Source organism: Pristiophorus japonicus, chromosome 1 (genome assembly GCF_044704955.1).
Source record: "Pristiophorus japonicus isolate sPriJap1 chromosome 1, sPriJap1.hap1, whole genome shotgun sequence".
NCBI classification, from domain to species: domain Eukaryota; kingdom Metazoa; phylum Chordata; class Chondrichthyes; family Pristiophoridae; genus Pristiophorus; species Pristiophorus japonicus.
Genome location: NC_091977.1, coordinates 479,703,125 through 479,716,172, shown reverse-complemented (window position 1 = coordinate 479,716,172; position 13,048 = coordinate 479,703,125). Strand labels below are relative to the sequence as shown.

General features: G+C 47.8%; 1 protein-coding gene across 1 annotated transcript in view; it reads left to right on the top strand.

Moving 5' to 3' along the window:
* setd2 (SET domain containing 2, histone lysine methyltransferase) overlaps positions 1-13,048 on the top strand; it is a 232,785-nt gene that overhangs the window by 90,881 nt on the left and 128,856 nt on the right. The window contains exons 14-17 of the mRNA XM_070887830.1: positions 341-395; positions 7,713-7,899; positions 10,417-11,095; positions 11,254-11,406. Of these exons, the coding sequence (XP_070743931.1) occupies positions 341-395; positions 7,713-7,899; positions 10,417-11,095; positions 11,254-11,406 (1,074 nt within the window). The remainder of the gene's footprint in view (positions 1-340; positions 396-7,712; positions 7,900-10,416; positions 11,096-11,253; positions 11,407-13,048) is intronic.

Below are 13,048 nucleotides of genomic sequence, written 5' to 3'. Positions count from 1 at the left end.
GGGTAGTGCTACATTGCGACAAGCGCCATTCTTTTAATGAGATGTTAAATCGAGATCTTGTCTGCTTGTTCTGGTGGATGCTAAAGATCCCATGGCACTGATTTGAAGAAGAGTAGGGGAGATATCTCGCTATCCTGGCCAACATTTGTCACTCAACTAAAAGAGATTAAGTGATCCTTTGCCCCACTGCTGTCTGTGGGACCTTGCTCTGAGCAAAATGACTGCCACATTCCCCACACAACCATTGCACTGCTAAGCAACTTGCTGTGCATGAAGCGCTTTGAGATGTGACGGTTTGATATAAATGCCTGTTTCTAATGTTGCTGTCTTTGTTAATCAGGAGGTGTACAGAATTCCCAAGAAGGATCGAAGCCAAACGGAGCGGGAAAGTTCTGGTGCGTATGAGGGAGGCGTCTTTCTGAGGGGGTGGAAACAGAGGGCAGCCTGCAGTTTGAGTGTTTAGAAGTGGCATTTTAATGTTTTTTGCAGTTGAGTGGGAAACATTCCATTTTTTATTAAGTCTTGCATTGCACTTAGAATAGGGTGACTATACGTTCCAATTTTTCAGGGACAGTCCCTTGGATGAGGGACTCTGTCCCCAGGCAAACAATATTCTCGTAAGAGTCCCTAGCTCACAAAACTTATCCCCGGTGTACCCCCCGGACAGTGTGTGTACCCCCCCCCCCCAGACAGTGTGTGTAACCCCCCCCCCCGGACAGTGTGTGTACCCCCCCCCCCCCCCCCCGGACAGTGTGTGTGCCTCTCCCCGCCCGGGCAGAGAGTGTACCCCCCCCCCCGGGCAATGAGTGTACCCAAATGAGTTGCCAGTTGGTGGCTCTAAGTTAAAATTACACAACAACTTGTAAAATGGCCGAGTGACTTACTGTGCATGCGTGACTGGGCGGTCTTGCTGTGCATGTGCTGTTTGTTGTTTGAGTTTCCAGCAAGGCTCATTGGTGCCGGAAATGCCTGAGAGCTCGGCAACCGGAGTAGGTGAGGGACAGGCCTGGGCATAGTCAACGGGGGAAGGACGGGTGGACTAATCCTACATGCTGTGGGGGAATGAGGGTCAGATGTGACCTCAGTCACAGTGGGGGAGGGGCGGGGGGGGGCGGAGGTCGGTGTGACCTCGGCCATTGCGTGGGGGGGGGGTTGGGTGTGACCTATGTAACGGGAGGGGTGGGGGTGTCGAGTGACCTCATTGCAGGGCTGGGGGGAGTTGCAGACGAAGGGTTCAGGTGTGACACTGAAAAGTGTAGAGGAACAAAGGGACCTTGGAGTGCAGGTCCACAGATCCCTGAAGGTAGCAGGCCAGGCAGATAAGGCGGGGTTAAGAAGACATATGGAATACTGGCCTTTATTAGTCGAGGCATGGAATACAAGACGGTTATGCCTGAACTGTATAAACCACTGGTTAGACCGCAGCTGGAGAACTGTATGCAGTTCTGGTCACCACATTGCAGGAAATATGTATATCCACTGGAAAGGGAGCAGAGGAGATTTACAAGAATGTTCCCTGGAGTGGAGAATTTTGGCTTTGAGGAAGGATTGGAGATGTTGGGTCTGTTTTCTTTGGAACAAGAGGCTGAGGGGAATCTAAAAACATAAGAACATAAGAATTAGGAACTGGAGTAGGCCATCTAGCCCCTCGAGCCTGCTCCGCCATTTAATAAGGACATAGACATATGTGAATGGGCAAAATTTGGCAGATGGAGTATAATGTTGGAAAGTGTGAGGTCATGCACTTTGGCAGAAAAAAATCAAAGAGCAAGTTAAAAGGAGAAAGATTGCAAAGTGCTGCAGTACAGTGGGACCTGGAGGTACTTGTGTATGAAACACAAAAGGATAGTATGCAGGTCCAGCAAGTGATCAGGAAGGCCAATGGAATCTTAGCCTTTATTGCAAAGAGGATGGAGTATAAAAGCAGGGAAGTCTTGCTACAGTTATACAGGATACTGGTGAGGCCACACCTGGAATACTGCGCACAGTTTTGGTTTCCATATTTACGAAAGGATATACTTGCTTTGGAGGCAACTCAGAGAAGGTTCACTAGGCTGATTCTGGAGAAGAGGGAGTTGACTTATGAGGAAAGGTTGAGTAGGTTGGGCCTCTACTCATTGGAGTTCAGAAGAATGAGAGGTGATCTTATTGAAACGTATAAGATTATGAGGGGGCTTGACAAGGTGGATGCAAAGTGGATGTTTCCACTGATAGGGGAGACGAGAACTAGAGGGCATAATCTTAGAATAAGGGGCCGCCCATTTAAAACCTAGATGAGGAGGAATTTCTTCTCTCCGAGGATTGTAAATCTGTGGAATTTGCTGCCTCGGAGCTGTGGAAACCGGGACATTGCATAAATTTAAGACAGAGATAGGCAGTTTCTTAACCGATAAGGGAATAAGGGGTTATGGGGAGTGGGCAGGGAAGTGGACCTGAGTCCATGATCGTATTAAATGGCGGAGCAGGCTCGAGAGGCCGTATGGCCTACTCCTGCTCCTGCTCCTAGTTCTTATGTTCTTATAATATCACGGACTCAGCTCCACTTCCCTGCCCGCTCCCCATAACCCTTTATTCCCTTATTGCTCAAAAATCTATCTATCTCCGCCTTAAATATATTCAATAACCAAGCCTCCACAGCTCTCTGGGGCAGTGAATTCCATAGACTTACAACCCTGAGAGAAGAAATTCCTCCTCATCTCAGTTTTAAATGGGCGGCCCCTTATTCTAACTATGTCCCCTAGTTTTAGTTTCCCCTATAAATGGAAATATCCTCTCTGAATCCACCTTGTCGAGCCCCCTGATTATCTTACGTGTTTCGATAAGATCACCTCTCATTCTTCTGAACTCCAATGAATAGAGGCCCAACCTACTCAACCTACCTTTATAAGTCAACCCCCTCATCCCCGGAATCAACCTAGTGAACCTTCTCTGAACAGCCTCCAATGCAAGTATATCCTTCCTTAAATACGGAGACCAAAACTGTAAGCAGTACTCCAGCTGTGGTCTCACCATTACTCTGTACAGTTGTGGCAGGACTTCTCTGCTTTTATAGCCTATCCCCTTTGCAATAAAGGCCAACATTCCATTTTCCTTCCTGATTACTTGCTATACCTGCATACTAACTTTTTGTGTTTCATGCACATGGACCCCCCAGGTCCCTCTGTACTAAACCACTTTGCAATTTTTCTCCATTTAAATTATAATTTGCTTTTCTATTTTTTCTGCTAAAGTGGATAACCTCACATTTTCCCATTTAATACTCCATCTGCCAATTTTTGCCCACTCACTTAGCCTGCCTATATCCCTTTGCAGATTTTTTGTGTCCTCCTCACAATTTGCTTTCCCACCCATCTTTGTATCATCAGCAAATTTGGCTACATTACACCCGGTCCCTTCATCCAAGTCATTAATATAGATTGTAAATAGTTGAGGCCCAGCACTGATCCCTGCGGTACCCGACTAGTTACCAACTGGAAAATGACCCATTTATCCCGACTCTCTGTTTTCTGTTCGTTAGCCAATCCTCTATCCATGCTAATATATCACCCCCAACCCCGTGAACGTTTATCTTGTGCAGTAACCTTTTATGTGGCACCTTATCGAATGCCTTCTGGAAATCCAAATCAACCACATCCACTGGTTCCCCCTTATCCACCCTGCTTGTTACAGCCTCAAAGAACTCCAGCAAATTTGTCAAACATGATTTCCCTTTCATAAAACCATGCTGACTCTGATTGATTGAATTATGTTTTTTCAAATGTCCCACTACTGCTTCCTTAATAATAGACTCCAGCATTTTCCCAATGACAGATGCTAGGCTAACTGGTCTATAGTTTCCTGCTTTTTATCTGCCTCCTTTTTTAAATCAGGGCGTTACATTTGCGGTTTTCCAGTCCACTGGGACCGCCCCAGAATCCAGGGAATTTTGGTAGATTACAACCAATGCATCCACTATCTCTGCAGCCAATTCTTTTAAGACCCGAGGATGTAAGCCATTAGGTCCGCCTTTAGTCCCATTATTTTACCTAGTACTACTTCATTAGTGATGGTGATTATATTAAGTTCTTCCCTCCCTATAGCCCCTTTATTATCCACTATTGAGATGTTTTTAGTGTCTTCTACCGTGAAGACTGATGCAACATATTTGTACAGGGAGACCTGATTTGAGGTGTATAAAATTATGAGGGGCCTGGATAGTGGAGAGGAAGGATCTGTTTCCCTTGGCAGAGGGGTCAGCAACCAGGAGACATAGATTTAAAGTAATTGGGGGGAGATTTAGAGGAGATATGAGGGGAAATTTCTTCAGCCAGAGGGTAGTGAGGGTCTGGAACTTACTGCCTGAAAGGGTGGTAGAGGCAGAAACACTTACTATTTAAAGTGCCGTAACCTACAGGGCTAAGGACCAAGAGCTGGAAAGTGGGATTCGGCTGGATAGCTCTTGGTCGGCCGGTGCGGACACGATGGGCTGAAATGGCTCCTTCCACGCTGTAAATTTCTATGATTGTATGACCTCAGTCACTTGTGGGGAGGGGGTCAGGTGTGACAGTCACTGGGGAGAGGGGTGTCAGATGTGACCGCAGTTACTGGGGTTGGGTTGGGGGGGGGCAAACGTGTCTGAATGCGCTTCAGTAGTGTGACGTCACATCCGCAGTAATTCTATGCAGATTTGTTAGATTTGTTTTGCGTTTGTCGTGTATGTGTGCAACTACTTTAAAAAAAATATCGGCGGCTAAAAAATGTTCCCGCGCTGTGCTGCTCAACCTACATTTTCCGTCCTGGCTGCTTTGCTGTGCTCCCACACTGTGCGTCCCCAGAATCGCTTTAGAAAATATGGTCACACTAACCTAGAATCTTTGAATCGTACAGCACAGAAGGAGGCCATTCAGCCCATCATGTCTGTGCCGACTCTTTGAATAAGCTATCCAATTAATCTCTTTCCCCATAGCCTTGCACATTTTTCCTTTTCAAGTATATATCCCATTCGCTTTTGAAAGTTACTGTTGAATCTGCTTCCAGTTTCCGACAGTGTATTCCAGATGAGGATTTTCCAGCCATGATTTTCGACAACTGCAGCAAAGAACCAGCTCTTTGCTGGAACAATCCAAAACTAATCCCGCTACCCCACTTTCTCCCCACACACAGCTCTCTGTGCTTCAAATATTTGTCCAATCTTTCTTCAAAAGCTGCAATGGTCTCGCCCTCAATCACTCCCTGTCGTAAAGCATTCCATGCTCCAACAACTCTGTAAATAAATCTCTCCCTCGCCTTTTTCCTCACTCTCAGTGATTATTTTTAAATTGATGACACCTTGTTACTGATTCCTCAATCAGAGGAAATAGTCTTTCCCGATTTACTGTGTCAAAACTGTTCCATCTTTTTAAAAACTATTTCTTAAATCTCCTAGCCTTCTCTGCTCTTTTGAAAATAGTTCCAGTATCTCAAGTCTCCCCTCATAACTCTTGTTTCCCATCCTTATATAATCCTGACGAACCTACACTGCGCGCTCTGTGGTTTTCATGACCTTTCTATAATACGTTAACTAATTTTATTTATCTATACCCTCCAGATGTATCTCTATCTATCTACCCCCTCTCTCTCTGTCTCACGCATTCTCTGTCACATGATCTCTTGCTGTCTCGCACACTCAGTCTGTATAGAACTCTCTTGATCGTTCTCTCCCTCGCATGCTCTCTATCTCTATCTTATCAATCCCTTCCTCTATCGATCTCTTTCTCTGTCGATCTCGTTCTATCTATTTCTAGCTATCGTGTACACTCTTGGTCTATAAATCTCTTTCTCTCAATCTCACGTGCTTTCTCTATCTCGCACACTCTCGGTCTCTATAGGTTTTGTGCCCTTTCTGTCGCTCGCTCTCTATTGATCTCTCACTCGCTATCTGTCTATCTTGCCCTCTCTCAGTCTATCAATCTCTTCCCCCTTGCTCTCGCTGACCCCACATCTGTGGATGATGTCATCGAGGGCAGTATGTAGATGGGGAAGAGGAGGGGGCCGAGGATAGACCCTTGGGGAACTCCAGAGATGACAGTGCGGGAGTGTGAAGGGAAGCTATTGCTGGAGCTGCATTGACTACAGTCTGGTAGTTTAGAGTGGAACCAAACAATGACAGACCCATTGAACTGGACAGTGGAGGAAAGGCACTGGAAGAGAATGGTGTTGTTGGCCATGTCAAAGGCTGCAGAGAGAGGTCGAGGAGGACGGTGGGGTTAATGCACCACGATTACAGTCACGGAGAACATTGTTCGTGACTTTGGGTGCTTTGTTGCTGTGTGCTGAGTGGACACCTGATTGGAGGAATTCAAATAAAAGGTTTGTGGAAGAGATGGGCACAGAATTGGGAGGCAACAACATGCTCAAGGATCTTGGAGAGGAAAGTGAGGTTGAAGATCGGACAAAGAGCTGAGGGTTCGAGAGTGAGATTTTGAGGAGGGTACAATGATAGTTTTGAAAGGAACAGAAACAGTGCCTGATTAGAGGGAGCCATTTACAACGTCAGCTGGCATAGGAAGGAAAGTTGTGTGGTCAGGAGTTGAATGGGATTGAGGGAGCAGGAGGCGGGTCTCATGGAAGTGATCTGCTGGGAGATGGCAGATGGGGAGAAGCTAAAGTGCGACGAGGGTTTTGGGATGCGGGGGGGAGGTTTGATGGTAACGGAAAGGAGCAGAGCCGGCTAAATGGATGATCTCTTTCACGGTGACTAAGAGATCCATGAGCCCCTCGCAGGTTTGGCAGAGGTGGTCGAGACTAAGCCAGTTGTGTGCCAGGAACACTCAGCTTTGAAATCCTTGGACTTGAGGCAACACTGTACCAGAAGGAATAATCGGTATGGGAGACAGTGAAGGCTTTGTTGGGAGAAATGCATCATGGGGGGGGGGGGGTGACTGAGTGGTTGAGCAAATCAACAGAGGAAATGTTAAGAATGGAAGGCCAAGGGCTGGGGAGTACTGCAATTTAAATGGTTTTTGGAAGACTTGGCAAAAGGCCCTCTGGGCAAAAAACTTTAAATATTTTCTAGCATTTTGGAGCTTACTGTAATCCTGCCTTTCAAACAAAAAAATCTCATGGAAAATATGCTAGATACGAAAATAAAAGTACGTGTTGAGATTTTAATCCAACCTCACAGGTTCCAGTTCTTTTAAACTCACTTTTTTTTGTATCTTCGATTCGAGGATTGTGGGTGAATCATTGATTGCCCATCCCTGGGTGTACTGAGAAGGTGGCGGCTTTGTTTAATACAACTGAGTGCCTTTCTCCACTTGCAAACAGCAGTTAAGAGACATTGAATCTGGCTCACTATCACATCTGTTCCTGTCCCAGATCCTTTGACAGCCCAGAGGCAAGGGGAGGGATTACCTTGTTTATCATTTAATTATATTCTTGCAGCAGAGGTTGCTGACAGTGTGGGGTGGGTGTGTCGGCACTGGGTGGAGGAGGGAGACAAATTGTTCTTGGGATGGAGACTCTGTCGGAGCTGACGAGGGAACCTGCTCCCTCAGAGTTGGCCTGCTTTTCAGCCTGGGAAGCCAATGGGTTTCATTTAAGTCGTGTTTTATTTTAAGAGGGAAATGGGAACAAAATCAGACCAAAGGTTGGTTCTGTGTCATTTTGCCTGTTGCCTTTGATGCTTTAATCCCAGTTGAAGGTTCTTCTCACGGAGAGCTCCTGAAGGTTTGCCCGTGTGCCTTATGTTCCAGAGCGTGGCAGGGATGGAGCGTCGCAGAAGGATGTTTCGCAGGCTCCGAAGACTCCAGTGAACCTGGGCAAAGAGAAGGATGGCGACAAGTCGCTGAGCAAAGATCGCAAGAAACGCAAACCGACCACCTCGCCGCCCCCTTCGGCCTACGAGAGAGACAGTCTGAAAAGATCCGTTCCAGATGAAAGGCAAGCTTCTTTTCTGTTCCTCTCCCTTCACTCTGAAGGTGTTGTGGGTGCTGGGAAGTCCTTCTGTGTGGCCCTCCTTCAGCCTTCGACTGTGACTGTTTGGTCATGGGGTCACACTGTCCTCGTCATACATGCTGGTATGATTACTGTTTTGTCGAATTCTAAAGGGACGAGATAATGTACACCATAAAGACTTGTATTTATATATAGTGCCTTTCATGACCTCCGGATGTCCCAAAGCGACCAAGTATTTTTGAAAAATGGTCACTGTTGTAACATAGGCATCATGGCACTCAATTTGCACACAACAAGATCCCAGAAGCAGCAATGAGCTAATGACAAGTTCATCATTTTTGGTGATGTTGGTTGAGGGAAAAATATTGGCCAAGACACTGGGGAGAGCTCCCTGCTCCACTTCGAATATCATGATGGGATCTTTTACGCCACCAAAGAGGGCAGGAGGGGCCTCGGTTTAACGTCTCATCTGAAAGATGACACCTCCGACAGTGCAGCACTGCCTCAGGTTAATAAGAACATAAGAAATAGCAACAGGAGTAGGCCATTTGGCCCCTCGAGCCTGCTCCGCCATTCACTATCCTGGCTGATCTGATCATGGACTCAGCTCCAGTTCCCTGTCCACTCCCCATAACCCTTTATTCCCTTATCGCTCAAGATCACCTCTCATCCTTCTGAACTCCAATGAGTACAGGCCCAACCTACTCAACCTATCTTCATAAGGTCACCCCTCATCTCTGGAATCAACCCAGTGAACCTTCTCTGAACTGCTTCCAATGCAAGTATATCCTCCCTTAAATATGGAGACCAAAACTGTACGCAGTACTCCAGGTGTGGCCTCACCAATACCCTTTACAGTTGTAGCAGGACTTCTCTGCTTTTATACACCATCCCCCTTGCAATAAAGACCAAGATTCCATTTGCCTTCCTGATTACTTGCTGTACTTGCATACTAACTTTTTGTGTTTCATGCACAAGGACCCCCCAGGTCCCTCTGTACTGCAGCACTTTGCAAATTTTCTCTCTTTTTAAATAGTAATTTGCTTTTCTATTTTCTCTGCCAAAGTGGATAACCTCACATTTTCCCACAATGTACTCCATCTGCCAAATTTTTGCCCTCTCTCTTAGCCTGTCTATATCCCTTTGCAGATTTCTGTGTGTCCTCACAATTTGCTTTCCCACCCATCTTTGTATCATCAGCAAACTTGGCTACATTACACTCGGTCCCTTCATTCCAGTCATTAATATAGATTGTAAGTAGTTGAGGCCCCAGCACTGATCCCCATTAATCACCGTTTGCCAACCGGAAAATGACCCATTTAACCCAACTCTCTGTTTGGTGACTTGCTGTAGTGAATTCTGTAGATACTATTACGCTTGTAAAACTGAATTCAATAAATCCAGTAAATTTGTGGGCCAGTACAAATGATCACGAAAGTTGCTGGATTGTTGTAAAAACCCAACTGATTTTACTGATGTCCTTCAGGGAAAGGAACCTACCATCCCTACCTGATCTGGACTTGCATGTGACTCCAGTCCCATATTACAGCAACAACTTGCATTTATGTAATGCCCATACCATAGTAAAACATCCCAAGATGCTTCACAGAAGCGTAATCAGACAAATATTGACACCAAGCTAGAGGAGGAGACATTCGGAGAGCTGGGTCGAAGAGGTGAAGGAGTGTATAAAATTAGATGAGGGAGGCAACTCCAGACCTTGGGGTCTAGGGGGTGGGGGGGGGCGCGCGCACGGTCGGCAATAGTGGGGTGAAGGAAATGGAGGATACACAAGAGGCCTGAGTTGGAGGAATGCAGAGTTCTCGCAGGTTTGTAGGGCTGGAGTAAATTTGTTTTTTATTCATGCAGAGGATGTGGGCACTACTGGCAAAGCCAGCATTTATTGCCCCTTGAGATGGTGGTGGTGAGCCACCTTCTTGATAACTGAGTGGCTTGCTAGGCCATTGCAGAGGGCAGTTAAGAGTCAGCCACATTGCCGTGGGCATGGAGTCACATGTAGGCCAGACCAGGTAAGGACGGCAGATTTCCTTCCCTAAAGGCATTAGTGAACTAGATGGTTTTTTTTTAACAACAATCCGGTAGCTTCATGGTCCCTAGCTTTTGATTCTAGATTTATTTAATTATCTGAATTTAAATTCCCCAGCTGCCATGGTGGGATTTGAACTCACGTCTCTGGATCATTAGTCCAGGCCTGGGTTACTAGTCCAGTAACATAACCACTATGCCAACGTTCCCTGTAATGCCCTCTGAAGTGTCCTCGCAAGCCACTCAGTTGTGAAAACAATCACTAGGGATGGGTGCCCACATCCTGCGATTTTGTACGGGAAGCCCATGGTCAAATTTCTGAGGTGATGAGGCGGGTCTGGTTTCAAAGAAACTCCTACCTCAGCCTTTGCTGCGAAGAAGATTTTGGGGGGGGGGGGGGGGGATAATTTTAAAGTATGCTCAACTTTGTAACGTTGCTTTTTTTGTTTTGAAAAGGTACGACGGAGCAACGCCAGCCAAGAAGAAGAAAACCAGGAGCAAACTATCCACCGAGGAGCGGAGGAAGCTGTTTGAGCAAGAGGTGGCACAGAGGGAGGCCCAGAAACAGAGTCTGTACCTGGTACATCAGCAGCAGCAGCAGCAGCAGATCCAACCGATTTGTGTTAGCTCGCAGGTGCCTTACGACACTGGAACCTACACCAACTCTCACCAGACCTTTGCCAGTTACCCCCCGGGCTACCCTCTGCAGACTTACGTTGACCCGGTCAACCCCAATGCTGGCAAAGTGCTGCTCCCGACACCGAACGTAGAGCCCTTGTGCCAACCGCAGATGGGCTACGAGCACCCGCAGCCGCTGTTGGCGGAGTCGATGCCGGCGGGGCACCCCGCGGTCCAGCACCTGTCGCCCCAGGTGGATGTCCAGGGCCAGCAGTACCTGGCTCAGGCCCCCGGCGTCATTCCCCAGGACCCGAGCGTGGCAGTGATACAAGTGCCGGGCGCTCAAGCGACGGGGCAGAGCTACGGGGTGTGGGATCCCAACCAGCAGACACTGGCGGTGCACCAGCAGTATGCCAGCGGGCAGACCCAGACACCGATTTATTACCAGGGCCAGCCGTGCCAGCCCGTTTACAGCATATCATCTCCTTACGGACAAGCTACGCAGCAAATCGTCCAGGTACAGTCCTTTCCTTTTGTATTCATCAATCTCGCGTTGACATCGTGGGGGTGGGGGGCAGTCTTTCTTTCAATTGCCTCTGTCTGTGTGTGTGTGTGTGTGTGTGTGTCTCTCTCTCTTTCTGTCCCCCTCTGTCTTTATGTCTTTGCTCATTGCAGAGTTACGCTCAGTCGAGTCCTGAATGTGTGCAGGGGCAGCAGTGTTTCCTGGCTCACCCACAAGGCGCTGTTGCACAACCGGCAGCGGGAATGCTCGTGACATCATCGGCCCCGTCCTACCAGCAACCCGGGCAACCGCAGACTGTACAGCAGGTACCTCCTGTGCCAATTGGTCTCATCGTGGCATCGTTCTTCACCCCCCCCCCCATGCTTCTAACCCCCCCCCCCCCGCCCTTCACTCCCCCTTCCCCCCCCCCCCCGCATTTCACTCCCCCTCCCCCCCCCCCCCCCCGCCCCCCGTCCCCGTCCCCCACACAGGTATTGCAGAGTAGTGCAAGGCTTGAATTAAATTCATAACTTGCGTTTTTATACACCGCTTATCGCTGCATCAAGATGTTTGAAAGCACTACGCAATATGGCCAGCGTGAGTCTTTGGCTGAGTGGTAACATTCCCGCCTCTGATGCAAAAGGTGCAGGGTTTGATTCCCGCTCCAGACAATTGCAGCGTGAAGAGACAGGAACTCCGGATCTGAATTTCTGGGTTGACATTCAGTGGGATATTCGTGTGGGTTGTGGGAGCACATAAAACCCTCCCGCTATATAGGACTAGCCACCCTATGGGCTGGTATAAGGATGGTTATAGTCATGGAAGGAGAATTCATATCATGGCCTGTCAAGACAGTTAATCAGCCTGCGAATCCTGAGTGCGAAGATACAAAAACAACTACATCAACAAACTCAGTCCCATTTTTGGTACTGTGTCTGTAATGTAGGCACTGACATGTATGTACACAGGCTGTCGGTCGTGACTACACATGCACGCATATGTACACACACACGGCAGCCCCATGCACACCGACATACATATATGCACACGCCTGTACACAACATGTCCACACATACCCGTATACACAGACACACGCGTACGCATGCGCACAAGCCATGTTCTCTTTAAGCCAGGCGGCCGTGCAGTTCTCTGATGCCCCCCTCCCCCCCCCCCCCCCCCAGCAGCCGGCTCTCGGGTTTTTCAATGCGGAGAAATCGTGCATGCGCAGTATTCTGAATGGGTCGGCAGCCCTTTATAAAGAGGCCGTGCACCCAAAAAAAAATTAACGGGAGCATTGTACACGAGATTCAAATCTGTTTTGAAGTGTTAATTTGGGGAGGATTGTCAGCCGGACTTGGGGAGAACTTCGATCCGCGGGATCTTCCACCAAGCAGAAAAAACCCTGCACAAACTAGAACTCCGAAATAAAATCGACAAACACTGCAAATACAGAGCCTGTCCGTCTGTACCTGAACGCGAAAAGACATGAGTAATGTTTGAGTGTCAGATTCTTCATCAGAACTGAACATCACAAAGTGTAATCTAAAAAAGTGCAGGAATGTATTTCTTTCTGGTTTTAATATGGACACTGACCCTCTATTCTCAAGCTATAAATGAGCTATTTTTAAAAATAGAAAGAAATAAGCCTCCTGCTGGCAGTTCCTGGCATTCCACTGTCCCGAATCTCCGAGTCCCACACTGGCTGAGCTGGGTCAGTCGTATGGCTGCTACAGTTAGCTTCAGCGATCTGGGCTAGGCCGGGAGACCTGGGCTAGGCCGGGAAAATAAATAACTGCAGTCCAGTCCCTGATCAGTGTCCACTGTTCTTGCATGGAATTACATAATGTAGAACTCAGAAACCGGCCATTCAGCCCAACTGGTCGATGCCGGTGTTTGGTTCTATACGAGCCTCTTCCCACCCCTCTTCATCAAAACCATCAGCACAGCCATCTATTCCTTTCTCCCTCG